The following is a 19,280-nucleotide window of genomic DNA, read 5'->3' as shown; positions in this document are numbered from 1 at the left end:
AGCAACGTTCCACTCCTGCCTCTTCTAGCAGCTACCCTGGGAACCCACTTCCCACCACCCCCGGTAAGCAATAAGACACCTGGATTATTAAGTTTTTTTTTTCCTATTTTTCTCCTCAAAATTTGGGTTGCGTCTTATAATCTGGATACCTAACTTGAGCACCAACAACAATAATCTTAAGTGCTGTGCTATCTATAGCTATTTACTCCAGTAACGTAATATCAGTTCTCAGCTGTCTGCTTTACCTTTGCTGGTTACAAAATAAAACTATCCAATAAGCTCCACAGGGTGCAATTTTATAGTATGTTGGGGGATTGTGCAATCACATGTTGGCTTGTCTATTTGTCCGTTTTTATCTACTATCTAGCTCTACAGCATTCATTGCTGTCTAAAAATGCCAGAAGAACACAGATGCGAAAATGCATTAAAAACGTATGTTTTGTCACTGCGTTTTTCCTGCCAAGAGATGAAGAAATTTCTGCATCCAAATACTCATTGTGTGTACATGACCTTACACTACCAAGTGCAGATATTTGCTAAATATTTGCAGTGGGGTTAAGATGTATTTTTACATAATGGGTTTTGCAATCAACAACGTTAATTCTAAATATTCTTATTTTCTCTCTGTATTTTCTGACCTATGCCTCGAGATCCTGGTCTTTGGACCAGAATACGGAGGTCTGTGACAGGCTCTTTTGAGGCTTCATTGACATTGTTAGTCGCTGAGGATGGGGAAGTGGTGCCAGAGTAAACTGTCAGATATGCTGCATTTCAGAGAGGCATCATTTGCATCTGGCACAATCCCCGCACCCAAACCATCCGCTCTGCTACAGGAAATCACCTTGGCCGCTCGTGGCCTTTGTCACGCTCATATGCAGGACTCGCATCACCAGGGGATAAAGCAGAGCAGTTATAGGAAATGTAAGCGTATCAGGTGCTTGTGTTACACCTCGCATCTATGAAGAATCTACCCCCTGACATTACTACTTGTGTACGTCCATATTTTTTTTTGTATTGCGCTGACCTGCTACCTCTAGTCCAATTCTTGTCCCGTGATCGAAGCACAATTATAATTCAAAGCAATATCTGCAAAGGAGCGATGGAGAATTATTCCATTCCTTGTGGGAAGGCTGCAGAAGGTCGTATTAGGCTGTGTGCCCACGTTTGCGTTTTTGCCACGATTTTCTGCACGAAAACGCTTAAACTCATACTGAACGCACCCCATGCATTCCAATGGCATTCCGCACACTCTGTGCTGATGATGCTTTTTTTTTCTGAGGCGGAATCGCATAGCGGAAAAAAATGCAGCATGCTCATTCTTCTTGCAGAATCGCCGTGATTCCGCACCCATAGGAATGCATGAGATCCGCTTCCCGCATGTGGCTATGCCCACCATGCACAAAGTGAGCTGCTCATGTGCGGATGGTACCCACGGCCTGGAGGAGAGGAAACTGTCCTCCAGGCCCTGAGTTGCCATATCCCAGTAAAAAAAAAAAAAAAAAAATCGGGTTATATTCACCTTTCGGCGTCCTGCGCAGCCTTCCCGGGCCTCAGCAATGCTCGCGTTCCCAGTAAAGCCTTGCGAGTCCTTTGATGATGTCACGTTCCCGCTATACTGTAGCGGTCCCAATTCCTCGCGACACCTCTACAATAACGCGAGACCTCATGTCATCAATTGTCTCGCAAGGCATTACTGGGAGCGGGAGCATCGTTGAGGCCCAGGAAGGCCGCTAGGGACGTCGGAAGGTGAGAATATCATGATTTTTTTTTTTAGTATTTTTAACATTCTATCTTCTACTATTGATGCCGCATAGGCAGCCTCAATAGTAAAAAGCTGCTCACACTTGTCAAACACTATGTTTGACAAGTGTGACCAACCTGTCAATCATATTCCAAGCGATGCTTCAAATCGCTTGGAAAGTGCTTGAATTCTGCACGGGAAAAACGCGATAACCGCAAAAAAATCGCGCGGAAAAAAACGTGAGTTTCCTGGGAAGGAGTCCGGTTTAAGGCTGTGTGCCCAAGTAGCGTTTTTCATGCAGAATATTCCTGAGTGGAAACGCACACCCTCTTCCTGGGAAAATGCATGCGTTTTATGAAGCGCTTTTGTAAGCATTTTTGATGCTTTTGAGCGTTTTTGCAATACAATTGAATGTATGCGGAAACGCATGCGTTTCCGCAAAATTAATGAACATGCTGCATTTTTTTCCTCTTAGCGTTTCCGCAGCGGAAAAAACGCACCATTAGCACATGTTAGGATTCCATTATGATTACATTGGATGCTTTTCTTAAGCGTTTCCGCAGCAGAAACTCTTGTCTAAAAGTGCTGCGGAAATTATTAAAAAACGCAACGTGGGCACACAGCCTTAAACGCAACGTGGGCACACAGCCTTAAACGCAACGTGGGCACACAGCCTTAAACGCAACGTGGGCACACAGCCTTAAACGCAACGTGGGCACACAGCCTTAAACGCTACGTGGGCACATAGCCTTAATGTGATCACATTAATATTAAAAGTGCAACTCCACAGAAAATCTCAAACTCCTAAATACTTTCCAGGTCCATGCCTAATTTTGTGTTACTAGATGCCATTATTTTATTATTTGGGATACAGATGACATCACCTAGTAAAGCAACCACTTTGAAAGTTGGAAAGGGTCTCGTACTGGTTCCCTCTTCCCTGAAGTTTTGAGTTGAAATAGACTAAGTTAGGAAAAGATTCACAAAAAGTCATTAGAACTCATGGAAAATCACAAACGATAAAAATTTCGGTGCTGATTTTTGGTTCTTCAGGGATCACTGTTGTTTTACTGCTCTTGAGGCCTTACTGTAAGGGCAGGTGCAGATGGCCGCATGTTTTACATCCGAGATAAGGTTGATCTCTGATCCCGCTCTCTCCGAGGAGACGATGGGAAAAGACATTTCTCCATCTTCTCTATTGTGTCAGTCCATGGAAATCAGATGTCAGTCAACCAAATGCAATGGTTTCCATTGAACTCATTGGCAAGCAATAATTTTTTTTTTTTTTTTTTTTTTTTTCCCCATATAGTCCGTCCGAGAAAAAAAATCTAACGTGCACGGCCCAATAGAATAATACTTGTCCGAGTGCTCTCCCATGTTTTGTTGGTTTGAACTCTGACCAAAAATGCGACCATGTGCATGAGACTACACTACAAGAGGCTATAATAAGGTTATGATCCCTGAAGTGCCACCTGGAACTTTATTCCCAGCATTGGCCCATTTGTATTCTCAAAAACAAGCCCATGTTTCTGGCCCCAGATTAATTTATGGGACAGCACAAGGAGCATAAATGCTTGTTCAGCCCACAACTATCCCTCCCGACCTCATTATACATATGAACGCTCGGTTCATCCGATCATCCTTCTTTTTTTTAATGGGCAGAGGAGAGTAAGGTGCTGTCAGGCACCTCTTGCAGTTACTTTTTCTCCTGTAAAATAGAATGTGTGATTAAAAATAACATTCACCTTATTTCTTTCAACCTCTATAGCGAGACTTTCCCTTGTTTTAGGCTGTATTTGAGGTTCCTGCTGCAGCCAGTTGTCTCACGGCGAAACACCAGGACAGTGAGGGTACACATTGAAGATTTTGCTTTTTTTTTTTCCTCGTGTGTTTTTTTTTTTTTTTTTTTTTTCATAGGATCAGAAGAAGTGAAGAAAGGAACATTTAAGTGCATTTTATATATTGTATTTAGTGTTCCTTTTTTGTATGTGTCCTATGTTGTAAGCAGAACTCTATATAGTGGTGGCTCCAGGAAGCCCCAGTTTTATTACCTTCCTATCAGAACAGACGTATACGGTATATTTATAGAAGATAGTACAAATCAGTACGCTTAAAATTAATCCATTTACCAATTTACATAAAAATAATCTATTGATCTCGATTGCTTATCCGTAGGTCTGGAGTACAGCAACATGAAGCTGAGCAGATCTGGTACGCTACAAATGCAGGACAAATACACCAACGGTTGTAAGTAGCACAGAACTTTCTTCCATCTTTCCTATGTTCATGGTAGACACTAAAGTACTTAATTCACAGCTGGGAAAGGGTCCAATTGAAATTGCCCCCCGTAGCTCAGAAACTGTTATTCTTGAAGTCGATTGATTCATTACTTTTCGAACTTCTTGTAGGTCCTCATTGGCTTCAGTGTCGGACTGCTTGGCCATTGTTTTCGGCATTATTTCACTGGCTTCTTTACTAATGTTTTTTCATCCCTCTTGGAAATGGCTCTGATTTTGTAGCCTTCATTTTTAGATTAATATTTGGATGCACTCTTTGCATTTCCTGGTTTCGACTGCACGTTGTGAATATAACTATATAGATATATATAGATAATTTAAATATATATATATATATATATATATATATATATATATATATATCTCTCTATATAGATGGCTATTATCTCAGTATACATTAAAGTTGCAGCACCAAGAGGGGTAATTTATGGACATCAGTGTTGATGGACCTGTTACTGATGTGAAAAAGTTCCATTTCTCATCATTTGCATAACATCACAATGTAATCAGTATTGACTATGAACACCACACACTTACACACACACCTTGGCATGATATGAGTGAGGTTATTGTTAATGGAGAAATTTTCTGCCTTGCTGAATGAATTCGGACAAATCCTCAAGATCCGCTGCTGGCAGCTACCTGTGCAATTGCGGACCAGTGATGGCCCAGATGTGCCTGATGGGAGATGAGTCTGGTGATGCTGTAGGCCATGGTGTGGGTTGCTCTTAGTATCACAAGTAACATGTGATTTTTAGCATTGTCATGTTGAAAAACTGCTCCTGGGACACTTTGGAGAAATAGTTCCACATGTGAAACAATGTAACAAACTGATGTACCTGGAAAGAGCACTTAGAGGGGTCTGCCTTCTGTACATTAAGCCACCCCACAGCGTAATATTAGGATCGTAAATCAGTAGGATCGGTGTGAAGGTCTCTCCAAGGCATTGCCCTTGTGATCTTGTTAAGGGTCTGTCACACTAAGCGATATCGCTAGCAATATCGCTATAACGTCACTGGTTTTTGTGACGTTATAGCGATATCGCTATGTCTGATACTTACCTACGACCGCTCCCCCGCTGATTATCGCTGATCGCGCGAGAACGTCCTGGGCCGTTTCTCGTCAGCTTCCTGCTGTGCTTCCTGCTGTGACGAAGAGCGACGCGTGAACGCGGGCGGGAGGACGCAGGATCGCCTCGTCTGACAGGTAAGTAACGACCCCCGACCCCTGCGATGTCGCTGGTGAGATCTGCCTGTGTGGCACCTCACTAGCGACCACTTAGCGATGTACCAGCAATCCTGACCACGTCATATCGCTGGTCGGGATCGCTGGTACGTCGCTAAGTGTGACAGTACCTTTAGAGTCGAAGAATAGTGCCTAGGGATCCGTTAAGTATGGCAAGTGAAGTTGGACGTCCTGTATTGAGCCTAAGACGTCAGTCAGTATCTACGCAAGCCATCAGAAGGCAATTGCGCAATATAGGACTACGAACCAGACATCAAGGTACAGGTGTTTCATTGACCTCCAGCCACCCCACTCAAAAATATTATGAGCAAGATGGAAATGGAGAGCTCTCCTTTTTAGCAACAAGTCCCGCATTTGTATTGGGTGCAGTTATAACCAAAGATTGGACTAGACACCACGTGAGCGACTCAACGTAGAGACCTTCCTGATAGAACACGTGTGTCCCGGGAGCCGTCTAACACCAGGAATTATGATAGTTGTGCCACAGCGATTAGCCTGCTTGGCATAATTGTCTACCATGGATTTTTTTTAATGCAGTCTTCATTTTGTGCTTAATCTATCCTGAGGGATGTGTATCATATGTATGATATACCGAGATTATTTTGTTTTTAAATTTCTTTTTTTTTTTTTTTTTTTTTTTGTGGTAAAGCAAAACGTGTCTTTGTGTACAAAGCTTGTTGTTGCTACTAAGCTGAACATAAATTCATATAGTCTACTCAATGTATTTGTTACTTCTCTGCGGCACTAACGTCTTGGTAGAGATGAAGAACATTAGAACCTTGTCAGATTAATAGTAAAAGGCTTAAATTGTGTTCCTTCAGCCTGTGAAGAACATGCCTGTCTGCAATGTGTGCTAGGATTCTACAGAGCCCCCAACAAAGGGTTGGAGCTGGGGTAATCAAGCTGAAAACGACCATTGTGTTTTGCCTCCGCCCCTCCTGCCACCTGCTGCACTCTATTCACATTAAAGTGTGTTTGGCCAAGTGGATGATTCCCCCCCAACGTTACTATTTTGTTTCTTGCTCCGGAACTGCAGTTCTGCATACTCCGTGTGTGTATGTGTGTGTGTGTGTGTGTGTGTGTATATATATATACATATAATTCAAAGAAGCTTTATTGGCAGGACTAAATACACATTAGTTTTGCCAAAGCAGGTGTACAGAAGGGAATAGGGATAGGGACTGTAGGGATGTTGGGAAGGGGCTGTAGGAAAGGTGGATGGGGCAGATCCAGGATGGGGCTATAGAAGTCCATGGCATAGGGAAGGTGGATGGGGGCAGATCCAGGATGAGGCTATAGAAGTCCATGGCATAGGGAAGGGGGATTGGGGCTATCCAGGGTGGGGGCCATAGAAGTCCATGGCATATCATAGTTCTCTTTCTCGCAGTCTATGGCATTCACTCACATATTGCGCTGCTCTCTCTTCTTCCCCCAGCAGGATGTATGTTTTCTCTTCCTCCTTCATGGTGGTGAAATCCGGGAAGAGATGTGAGAGTCTCCTGAAGTGAGTGTCCCTCACTGCTGAGTACTTGGAGCAGTGTAGCAGGAAGTGGGTCTCATCCTCCAGGGCCTCCTGGTCACAGTATTGGCATAGTCTTTCCTCCCTGGGCTTGTAGCTCTGCCTGTGTCGGCCAGATTCGATGGCCAGACTGTGGGCACTGAGTTTATACCGGCTCAGGATCTTGCGGTCTTTGGGGTCCGGGAGTTTCTCCAGGTATGGAGCCAGTCTGTAGTCTCTCTGTAGACTCTGGTACATGGTCATTTTCTGTGAGCTGATGATGTCGTTCTTCCAGTCACTTATGTACCTCTCCTGGCCTTCGTCTACCATCTTCCTGATACCGGCTTTTGTCAGGTTGTTGTGATTGGTTTTCTGGTCAGGTTGGGTTTGGGTGAGCTGTTCCGAGGGTCCTGGTTTTTCTGTTTCCCCTACATGTGTCAGGGCTTTATGGTGATGGGAGCTTGAATTGCTCCTACGTAGGTGAGCCCGGAATGACAGTGCCCTCTTTAGAACCGTTAGGTGTAGAGGGAATCTGCCCAGCTCGGCCCGGCAAGCACTGTTGGAGGTGCTCCGATGGACTTGGAGAAGGTGCTTGCAGAATTCCAGGTGGAATATTTCTGTTGGGCTTGAATCCCACCTTGACCAGTCTGGGTAGGTGTGAGGACCCCAGACTTCGCTGCCATACAGGAGGATTGGGGCGATGATAGTCAAAGATTTTTAACCAGACCCTCACTGGTGGCTTTAATGGTGGAGTTTCCTTCGGATGGCATAGAAGGTTTTGCATGCCTTGTCTTTCAGGGTCTCTATGGCTTGTTTGAAGCTCCCTGATCGGTGAATCTCTAGGCCCAGATAGGTATATTTGTCCTTTCCTGTAAGGGCGCAGTTGTTGAGGATAAATGAAGGGTGCTGGTCTGATTTTCTCTCTTCTGGAACACCATGATGTTGGTTTTCTTTAGGTTGACTGGTAGAGCCCAGGTGGAGCTGAATTTCTCTAAGATTTTCAGGTTGTCTTGGAGGCCTTTCTCGGTTGGTGACAGAAGCAGCAAGTCATCTGCATACAGCAGGAATTTCACCTGCGTGTTGTGGAGGGTGAGACCTGGTGCTGTGGAAGATTCCAGAGCGGTAGCCAGCTCGTTGATGTAAATGTTGAAGAGCATCGGGCTTAGGCTGCAGCCTTGTCTGACTCCCCGGCTCTGCTGGAAATAAGTCGTTCTTCTGCCGTTCACACTCACACTGCAGAGGTTCTCGGTGTAGGAGCTTTTGATAACATCATAGGTCTTTCCTCCTATTCCGCTCTCCAGCAGTTTCAGGAATAAGCCTGGGTGCCACACCGAATCAAAGGCCTTTTTAAAGTCCACAAAACAGGCGTATATCTTCCCGTTCTTTGTATTGTGGACGTGGCTCTGAATGAGGCTGTGCAGGGTGTAGATGTGGTCAGTAGTGCGGTGGTTTGGCATGAAGCCTGCTTGGCTCTTGCTGAGGACGTTGTGCTCGGTGAGGAAACTGAGGATCCTCTTGTTCAGGATGCTGTTGAACAGTTTTCCCAGGTTGCTGCTGACACATATTCCTCTGTAGTTGGCTGGGTCATACCTGTCCCCATTCTTGTGGATGGGTGTGATGAGGCCTTGATTCCAGGTAGGAGGGAAGTAGCCGGCACTTAGCACAATATTGAAGAGTTTAACCATTGCGGCCTGTATTTCTGGTGGGCTGTACTTCAGCATTTCTGGTAGGATTCCATCCAGGCCACCGGCTTTTCTACATCTTATGGAAGAGATTCTCTCTGCTACTTCCTGTAATGTAATGGGTGCATCCACGGGGTTTTGGAAATTTTTTACTTTTTGCTCCATTGCTTTTAGTTTTGCCATTATGTTTTCCTGTTCTTGGCTTAGTTCTTCCTTTGGAATGTCTTTATAGAGGTCTCTGAAGTACTGGAGCCAGATGTTGCCATTTTGGATATGGATGTTTTTTCTTGTCTTTTGTACCCATGTGGTTCCATAGTTCCCAGAAGGAGTTGTCTTGGAGAGCGTCTTGGAGTTGGTTAAGTTTGGTGGAGATGTAACTCTGCTTCTTCCTCCTGAGGATGGTTTTGTACTGCCTTTGTATGGTTTCATAGGCTTCCCTCAGACCCGGGTGGTTGGGGTCTCCGTGTTTCTTGTTTGAGGCTGTTCTCAGGGTCTTCCGTACGGCTTTACATTCTCTGTCAAACCATCCATTTTTATATATATATATATATATATATATATATATATATATATATATATATATATATATATATATATTTTATTTTTAATTATAAGACGCAAAATGAAGAAGACCCACGGTAACAGTAAAGAAAATTCATTGAAAGCAACATATTAAATAAGCGTTTAAAGAAAAAAAAATTACCTTTTTTTTTTATTAGAAAAATATTTAGTATGTATGCATTAAATCTGTATGCTACTGATTTTGGAGATCATGAATTTGTGCAGTCTGTGTGGTCAGTGCAGAGGCCGCCCAAGGTGCATTTCATGGACAGATGCTGTTTTAATTCTTGCCAGATTACCCGTGCCTCGGCGTTAGCGGATTATTCAGAAAGACCAAATGTTTGCGAAAAGGGCCAAATGTGACATTGTAACTTGTGCATTACTTTGACCATGTAAAATATTTCTACAATTTTTAAACTTGACGTTTGGGAATATGTTGTAGGGGGTGCTGGCCATTTCTTATATTTCAGACCACTTAGTATGTGTTCATTGGTAGCTGTTTGTCAATGTCTGTGTTTTTACGGTATATACTAGAGTATAAGCCGAGATTTTCATCCCATTTTTTAAGGCTGAAAGTGCCCCTCTCGGCTTACACTCGAGTTATATACCAGGGGGTCGTGGGGGAGGTGGAGTGCGGGTGTCAGATCATACTCACTCCCTCCTGGCATGGACTCTGCAGCCCCTGCTTCTCCCATGGTTTCCGGTGCCAAAGCTCTTCCTGTGTTCAGCAGTCAGGTGGTACCACTCATTGTCATGAATATGCGCATATTCATGACTTTAATGAGTGGTACTATGTGACCGCTGAACACTGGAAGAGTTGCAGCATCAGAGAAGCAGGGGCTGCAGAGACTGCACCAGGAGGGGGTGAGGAGGACGACCTCGTTTTTCCGCTATAAGCTGCAGCCACTGCCTTTCGGGGCTTATCTGCAGCATTCCAGAATGCTATAGATAAGCCTCTGATCTAACCTGAAAGAAGAAAAGCAAGTTGTATTATACTCACCTGGGGGCACTCTGGTCCAATGGGTGTCGCAGGTCTGGCGCCTCCCATCTTAATGCGATTGCGTCATCTTCCTTGCTTCTTGTCGTGGCTCCTGCGCAGGCGTACTGATCTGCCCTGTGTAGGGCAGAGTTGAGTACTGCAGTGCGCAGGCGCCGGGAAATGTCAGAGAGGCCCTGCGAACTGCAGTACTTGCCTCTGCCCTCAACATGGCAGATCAGTACGCTTGCGCAGGAGCCACAACACTAAGCAAGGAAGATAACGCCATCGCATGAAGATGGGAGGCGCCGGACCTGCGACACCCATCGGTCCGCCACCAGGGGAGTATAATATAACTTGTTTTTCTTCTCTTCCAGGTTATATGGGTCTTATCTACAGCATTCTAGAATGCTATAGATAAGCCCCCGAAAGGCAGTGGCTGCAGCTTATTGCCGAAAAACAAGTTGACAGGTTCCCTTTGAATTGAACTATGAACATCTTAGTAGAACAGCTAAACTTTATATGGGGTTAATCATATTCCCTGTCATTTAACCGGGGGGTGTAGACTTATTTATCCACTGTATATAGATATGCACACAGTTTAAATCTACAATGGCAGAACAATTAAAGTCTCGAATTATCAAGGTACAATTGTGCCGGACATAAAAAAAAAAAAAAAAAAAGCAATGAATGTTATAGGTGTGGAAATCATAGACCATTTGAGGGCAGTATCCTCTATTGTATGGTAACACATTTCAGCCTTGTAGACAGACAATGACTTTCTGAACCTGTATCTCGATGTGTAAACATTTGCCTGAGAAGGCCGGATATCCTCTTTATGAGCTTTCAGCTCCTCACTGTGCCATGTAACCAGTTGTATCATACAGTACCAATCCTAACACAGGTGTAGGGCTTGTGTCACGGTAAGGTCCCTCGCAGCTGGTGCAACCTCCTCCTGAGGACCAGAATCATGACTGAACTTTCATAATATATTTTAATTTTTTTTTTTTTTTTTTTTTTTTTTTTTTCACTTTAGAAACATATAATTCACCCTTGTTCAGTTATCTGCCATCTTTAGACGTATTCTAGGAATTGAGAGGGTAAGCCAAGAGCAGTGGTAGACTATTCAAACCCACCACCAGTGTTGGACATCAACATTTGTGGTGGGTTTGTGTAATCTACCACCACAGAAGGTGTGAACAACATTTTTGTTTTGTACAGCATTAGACATAACAGTTTGTCACATTGATTTCTTATTATATTGGGGCATGTTGCAAATCGGACATTCCCCACAAGATTTGCAGCAGAGATCAACGGCGTACACTTTGATTTCTGGTCTGGTTGTGTAGGAGAACACCAAGTACAGCTGTGGTATTGTGGGTTTCAAAAACGGCCCATTTGCTACTTGTGTCCTAGAGCAGTGTTCACCCATCTCGGGTCATCAAGAGCCATCAAAAGATCATGTTTTCAGGATTTTTTCAGTATTTCCAAGGTGATAATTCCATCATATGGGCAATACTAGGGAAATCCTAAAAAGATCTGTTGAGAACTGGAGTTGGAGAACATCTGTACAGAGGCAAAGTCAAACATATATTGATACTTTTTTTATTTTTCAAAATTCCTAAATTTGTCAAAGCCTCCCAACCAGTAGTATCAACGTTGGCTACTCCTGAAGGTTAGAATGTGTCCGTCTGTTCTCTCCTATATATTAGACTTACCTGGTTATAATTAGAATGTGAGATTATCTCTTTAGGGGATCTGGGCAGCAATTTGTATTTTTTTTGCACATAGTACATGGCAGCGAGAGGCTTTTCAGCTGAAATCAGCATGCATCTGAATAATAATCTTCGGTCAAGACTCAAATCAGCATGGACGGGACCCATTTATCAGCTGTGTGCTTTTCGAGTGAAGCCCTACAAGTTCTTCTGTAGCTTTTGCAAATTAAAGACATGACTGTAATGTTAATGGAGGGGCATCAAACACAATCTCCCCTTTAGAGAATTAATTAGCCTGTTTTTTGTTGTTCCTTTTCTTATCTCTCATGTCTTGATAGATAGGTCCAGGCATGGATGGAACTGTACTGCATAAACTCTTCAGATCGTTCACTGGTTGAACAGCAGGGGCCATTGTTCTGTGCTAACAGTTACAGTTCTAGTGCAAATATCTCATTATCTGTGCTCTTGGGATGCCAGTAAAGAAGGCTTGACATTATTCTAAAATCATGCAGTTTCTTACGTGTGTGTGTGTGTGTGTGTGTGTGTGTGTGTGTGTGTATATATATATATATATATGTATATATACATACATACATACATACATACATACATACATACATACATATACACACACACACATATATATATATATGTGTGTGTGTGTGTATATATATGTATGTATGTATGTGTATATGTGTGTGTGTGTGTATATATATATATATATATATATATATATATATATATATATATATATATATATATTATATATACACACACACACTCACTGGCCACTTTATTAGGTACACCATGCTAGTAACGGGTTGGACCCCCTTTTGCCTTCAGAACTGCCTCAATTCTTCGTGGCAGAGATTCAACAAGGTGCTGGAAGCATTCCTCAGAGATTTTGGACCATATTGACATGATGGCATCACACAGTTGGCGCAGATTTGTCGGCTGCACATCCCTGGTGCGAATCTCCCGTTCCACCACATCCCAAAGATGCTCTATTGGATTGAGATCTGGTGACTGAGGAGGCCATTTGAGTACAGTGAACTCATTGTCATGTTCAAGAAACCAATCTGAGATGATTCGAGCTTTATGACATGGCGCATTATCCTGCTGAAAGTAGCCATCAGATGCCTGTTCTTGGCTGAGAGGAGTGGTACCCAGTGTGGTCTTCTGCTGCTGTAGCCCATCTGCCTCAAAGTTCGACGCACTGTGCGTTCAGAGATGCTCTTCTGCCTACCTTGGTTGTAACGGGTGGCAATTTGAGTCACTGTTGCCTTTCTATCAGCTCGAACCAGTATGCCCATTCTCCTCTGACCTCTGGCATCAACAAGGCATTTCTGGCCACAGAACTGCCGCTCACTGGATTTTTTTTTCTTTTTCGGACCATTCTCTGTAAACCCTAGAGATGGTTGTGCGTGAAAATCCCAGTAGATCAGCAGTTTCTGAAATACTCAGACCAGCCCCTCTGGCACCAACAATCTTGCCACGTTCAAAGGCACTCAAATCACCTTTCTTCCCCATACTGATGCTCGGTTTGAACTGCAGGAGATTGTCTTGACCATGTCTACATGCCTAAATGCACTGAGTTGCCGCCATGTGATTGGCTGATTAGAAATTAAGTCTTAACACACAGTTGGACAGGCGTACCTAATAAAGTGGCCAGTGAGTGTGTGTGTGTAATATATATATATATATATATATATATATATATATATATATATATATATATATATATATATATATATATATATATATATATATATATATATATATATATATTTTGCTGAAGAGCCTGGCATAGTAACTAACTACGGTTACTTATATCTGTATCTGAGTATAGCCCCGCCCACTCCACATAGTCACATTCACTATAATATCCCACATCATCTCGTCAGCCAGAGCTACCGGACTACTACCCCTAATATCCCACATCATCCCATCACAGCCTCTGGATTACTACCCCTAATATCCCACATCCCGTCAGACACCCGACTACTACCACTAATATCCCACATCATCCCATCAGCCAGAGCCACCGGACAACTACCACTAATATCCCACATCAGCCCGTCAGTCAGAGCCACTGGACTACTACCCCTATCATCCTGTCAGCCTGAGGTCAAAAATCAAAGCGCTGAGTGGAACGATCCTAACTTCCATACCGGGGATCCCATAAAAGAGGGGCTTGGAGTCAGAACCAGAGCGCTGAGTGGAATTGCCCTAACTTCCATACCAATGATCCCTTTAAGAGAGCCTGCGGTCAGAACCAGAGCGCATAGTGGATTTGCCCAGACTTCTATACCAATGATCCCCTGTAAGAGGGAAGATGTGCCTATGGGATGGAGGATGTGTGATTAGTATATGGGCACGGGAGGGGGGGATTCATTTCTGTCCTGTGCCCTCTGCTCCTTTCTGGGGGGCAGACAATGGCTGGGAGCTTATGTTCCCTGTGATGCTAGATTTCTCCCACCTGGTCAGTGTCCACTGAGTTGTTGTGGAGTGGGAAAACTGTTGCTCATAGCAACCAATCACAGCTTGCCTTCTTTTCAACAGCTCTGGTGAAATGAAAGATGCTTAGTGATTGGGTGGGGCTTTGTGGAGTGGGCATGGCCGATACATGCATGCATGCGTGTGTATGTATGTATATGTATGTATATATATATATATATATATATATATATATATATATATATATATATATATATATATATATATATATATACACACATACATACATACATACATACATACATACATACATACATACATACATACATACATACATATATGTATTTAGTCAGTCAGCAATAGTGCAAGTTCCACCACTTAAAAAGATGAGAGGCGTCTGTAATTTACATCATAGGTAGACCTCAACTATGGGAGACAAACTGAGAAAAAAAAATCCAGAAAATCATTGTCTGGGTTTTTTTTTTTTTTCATTTTATTTGCATATTATGGTGGAAAATAAGTATTTGGTCAGAAACAAAATTTCATCTCAATACTTTGTGATATATCCTTTGTTGGCAATGACAGAGGTCAAACGTTTTCTGTAAGTCTTCACAAGGTTGCCACACACTGTTGTTGGTATGTTGGCCCATTCCTCCATGCAGATCTCCTCTAGAGCAGTGATGTTTTTGGCTTTTCGCTTGGCAACACGGACTTTCAACTCCCTCCAAAGGTTTTCTATAGGGTTGAGATCTGGAGACTGGCTAGGCCACTCCAGGACCTTGAAATGCTTCTTACGAAGCCACTCCTTCGTTGCCCTGGCGGTGTGCTTTGGATCATTGTCATGTTGAAAGACCCAGCCACGTTTCGTCTTCAATGCCCTTGCTGATGGAAGGAGGTTTGCACTCAAAATCTCACGATACATGGCCCCATTCATTCTTTCATGTACCCGGATCAGTCGTCCTGGCCCCTTTGCAGAGAAACAGCCCCAAAGCATGATGTTTCCACCACCATGCTTTACAGTAGGTATGGTGTTTGATGGATGCAACTCAGTATTCTTTTTCCTCCAAACACGACAAGTTGTGTTTCTACCAAACAGTTCCAGTTTGGTTTCATCAGACCATAGGACATTCTCCCAAAACTCCTCTGGATCATCCAAATGCTCTCTAGCAAACTTCAGACGGGCCCGGACATGTACAGGCTTAAGCAGTGGGACACCTCTGGCACTGCAGGATCTGAGTCCATGGTGGCGTAGTGTGTTACTTATGGTAGGCATTGTTACATTGGTCCCAGCTCTCTGCAGTTCATTCACTAGGTCCCCCCCGCGTGGTTCTGGGATTTTTGCTCACCGTTCTTGTGATCATTCTGACCCCACGGGGTGGGATTTTGCGTGGAGCACCAGATCGAGGGAGATTCATTGGTCTTGTATGTCTTCCATTTTCTAATTATTGCTCCCACAGTTGATTTCTTCACTCCAAGCTGGTTGGCTATTGCAGATTCAGTCTTCCCAGCCTGGTGCAGGGCTACAATTTTGTTTCTGGTGTCCTTTGACAGCTCTTTGGTCTTCACCATAGTGGATTTTGGAGTCAGACTGTTTGAGGGTGTGCACAGGTGTCTTTTTATACTGATAACAAGTTTAAACAGGTGCCATTACTACAGGTAATGAGTGGAGGAAAGAGGAGACTCTTAAAGAAGAAGTTACAGGTCTGTGAGAGCCAGAAATCTTGATTGCTTGTTTCTGACCAAATACTTATTTTCCACCATAACATGCAAATAAAATGAAAAAAAACAATGATTTTCTGGATTTTTTTTTCTCAGTTTGTCTCCCATAGTTGAGGTCTACCTATGATGTAAATTACTTTTTTGCCCCACTGTATATGTGTGTGTATGTATGTATGTATATATATATATATATATATGTGTGTGTATATATATATATATATATATATATATATATATGTATATATATATATATATATATATATATATAATATTTTATTGGACAATATAATGGAAACACCTAACGTTTTGGCATCATAATCTTCGAACATGTTATGAACATGCAAACCGTGACCTATGGTATTGTTTTGTAGATGATTATTTGTGTTAGGTGATGTGTATGTAAATTAACTGTTTGTTTTGCAGAATTGTAAGAACATTGATGAAAACCTGATACCAATGGCAGACCTCTCGGATTTTCAAAGAGGCTAAATTGTTGGTGCTCGTATGGCAGGCGCTAGTGTAACAAAGTGCCCGAATTCTTGGCGTGTCAAGAGGTACTGTCTCCAAAGTAGTGGCTGCGTTTGAAAGAGAAGGAAAAACGTCCGCAGCAAAGCACAGGTCCGGCCGAAAGTTGACTGAGAGAGACCATCGGACTCTAAAGCGAATTGTGAGAGAGGATCGCAAGACCACGGCTCCGAAAATCACTGCTGAGCTCAATGAACACCTACAGAACCCAGTTTCCACGAAAACTGTTCGTCAGGAGCTGCACAAATCTGGATTCCACTGAAGAGCTGCAATTTGAAAACCGCTGCTCTCAATGCACCAATTCATACAGCTAGAATCGTTAAAGCATGGCACGAGGAACATTGTAATGAAGTGGAGTATCTCATCTGGCCCCACAATCCCCAGACCTCAACATTATTGAGCATTGATGGTCGATTTTAGAGATTCACGTTAGACGTCGATTTCCGCCGCTATCGTCGCTCAAAGAACTGGAGGGTGTTTTAACTGAAGAATGGGCTACAATTCCTTTGGAAACCATTCACACCTTGTATGAATCCATTCCTCGGAGAATTGAGGCTGTAATCGTCGCAAAAGGTGGACCTACTCCATATTAAACTAACTTTTGTTGATGTTTCCAGGTGTTTCCATTATTTTGTCCAACATTTAGGGTGTGCGCACACGCTGCGGATCATCAGCAGATTTGGCCCTGCGGATCCGGCGTCCGCAGCAGTTTCTGCTGTGGTGTACAATACCATTATAACCTATGGAAATAAAAAAACGCAGTGCAGACGGTGCTGATTTTTCCGCATGGATTTTCTGCGGTTTCTAAACCGCAGAAAGAATTGACATGTCAATTCTTTCTGCAGATTCCGCAGCGGTTTACCATCTCCTCCATTATAGAGATGATAAACCGCAGGGAAAAAACCTCAGGCTAATCCGCAGATAAACCGCAGGTCTTTTGACCTGTGGATTTGCCTGCGGATTTTGCAAAGTCCGCGCAGATTAATCCGCAGCAGAATCCGCAACGTGTGCACGTACCCTTAATATAGATAGATGGATGTGTGTGTATGTACACATACACTCATACACACACTCTCACTCCTCATACACATACACACACTCACTCCTCATACACACACTCACTCCTCATACACACACTCACTCCTCATACACACACTCTCACTCCTCATACACACTCTCACTCCTCATACACACACTCACTCCTCATACACACACTCACTCCTCATACACACACTCACTCCTCATACACACACTCACTCCTCATACACACACTCACTCCTCATACACACACTCACTCCTCATACACACACTCACTCCTCATACACACACTCACTCCTCATACACACACTCACTCCTCATACACACACTCACTCCTCATACACACACTCACTCCTCATACACACACTCACTCCTCATACACACTCTCACTCCTCATACACATACGCACACTCTCACTCCTCATACACACACTCTCACTCCTCATACACATGCGCACTCTCTCGCCCTTACACGCGCACTCTCTCGCCCTTACACGCGCACTCTCTCGCCCTTACACGCGCACTCTCTCGCCCTTACACGCGCACTCTCTCGCCCTTACACGCGCACTCTCTCGCCCTTACACGCGCACTCTCTCGCCCTTACACGCGCACTCGCGCTCTCTCGTAAAAGTTTAGGGTCACTTAGAAATTTCCTTATTTTGGAACTGAAAGCTGTTTTTTTCCACTGAAGCTAACATTAAGGCTGCATTCACACTTCGCGTTTTTTTGCGGCGATTTTTTTTAAGGCACGATTTTGCCACGAACACGCAAAAAAACTGCATCCCATGCAATCCTATGGGATTCCACAATGCTGTGCTAATGCTGCGGATTTTCCCGCGGCTGAATCGCATCACGGAAAAATACGCAGCATGCTCATTATTTTGCGGAATCGCGGCAATTCCGCCCACATAGGAATGGTGTGCCCACCATGCGAAAAGTAAGTAGAACATTTGCGGATGGTACCCACGGTTCGGAGGAGAGGAGACTGTCCTCTGGGCTGTGGGTACCATATCACTGTAAAAAATAGAATAAAAATAAAAAATAGGGTTATATTCACCTTCCGGCGTCCCGCGCAGCTTCCCCGGGCTTCAGCGATACACGTGACAGGTCCCGTTCCCAGTAATGCATTACGATAATGACCTTTGCTGACGTCGCTGTCTCGCAATACTGTAGCGGTCTCGCGAGACCATGACATCATCAAAGGTCATTGCCGCAATGCATCACTGGGAACGGGACTGCCGGAGCATCGCGGAGGCCCGGGAATGCTGCGCGGAACGTCGTAAGGTGAATATAGCCCAATTTTTTTATTTTTAACAGTAGATCTTTTTACTACTGATGCTGCATAGGCAGCCTCAATAGTAAAAAGTTGGTCACTCGTCAAACACTGTTTGACGAGTGACCAACCTGTCAGTCAGTTCTCCAAGTGATGCTACAGATCGCTTGGAAAACTCTAGCATTCTGCAAGCTAATTACGCTTGCAAATCGTTAGTTTTTCCACGGGAAAATCGTGGGAATTTAAAATGTGATTTTTCCCACAGAAGGAAATTCCGGAATTCTCGCGGAGTTCCGCTACGTGTGAACCCAGCCTAAATGATTCAGAAATACTCTATACGTTGTTAGTGTGGTACATGACAATTCTAGCTGCAAACGTCTGTTTTGTATTGCAATGTCTTCATACATGTATAGAGACTCATTTCCAGCAACCATTACTCCAGTGTTCTTATGGTACTTTGTGTTTGCTAACTGTGTAAGAAGGCTATTGGATGGTTAGAATACCCTTGGAAAAACCCTTGTGCAAATGTTAGCACAGCTGAAAACAGTTTGGCT

General features: G+C 43.5%; 1 protein-coding gene across 8 annotated transcripts in view; it reads left to right on the top strand.

Moving 5' to 3' along the window:
* The window catches only part of KAZN (kazrin, periplakin interacting protein), a 901,428-nt gene that overhangs the window by 727,153 nt on the left and 154,995 nt on the right, over positions 1-19,280 (top strand). For 7 of the 8 annotated variants that reach the window (XM_073585542.1, XM_073585547.1, XM_073585544.1 and 4 more), the window contains one exon: positions 3,917-3,988. The exons of the other annotated variant lie outside the window; for it this stretch is intronic. In XM_073585542.1, coding sequence (XP_073441643.1) covers positions 3,917-3,988 — 72 coding nt within the window. The remainder of the gene's footprint in view (positions 1-3,916; positions 3,989-19,280) is intronic. 8 annotated transcript variants of the gene reach the window in all.

Source organism: Dendrobates tinctorius, unplaced genomic scaffold (genome assembly GCF_039654945.1).
Source record: "Dendrobates tinctorius isolate UK_male_01 unplaced genomic scaffold, ASM3965494v1 ptg000086l, whole genome shotgun sequence".
In the NCBI taxonomy this organism is placed as follows: Eukaryota; Metazoa; Chordata; class Amphibia; order Anura; family Dendrobatidae; genus Dendrobates; species Dendrobates tinctorius.
This window is presented reverse-complemented; position numbering and strand designations above follow the sequence as displayed.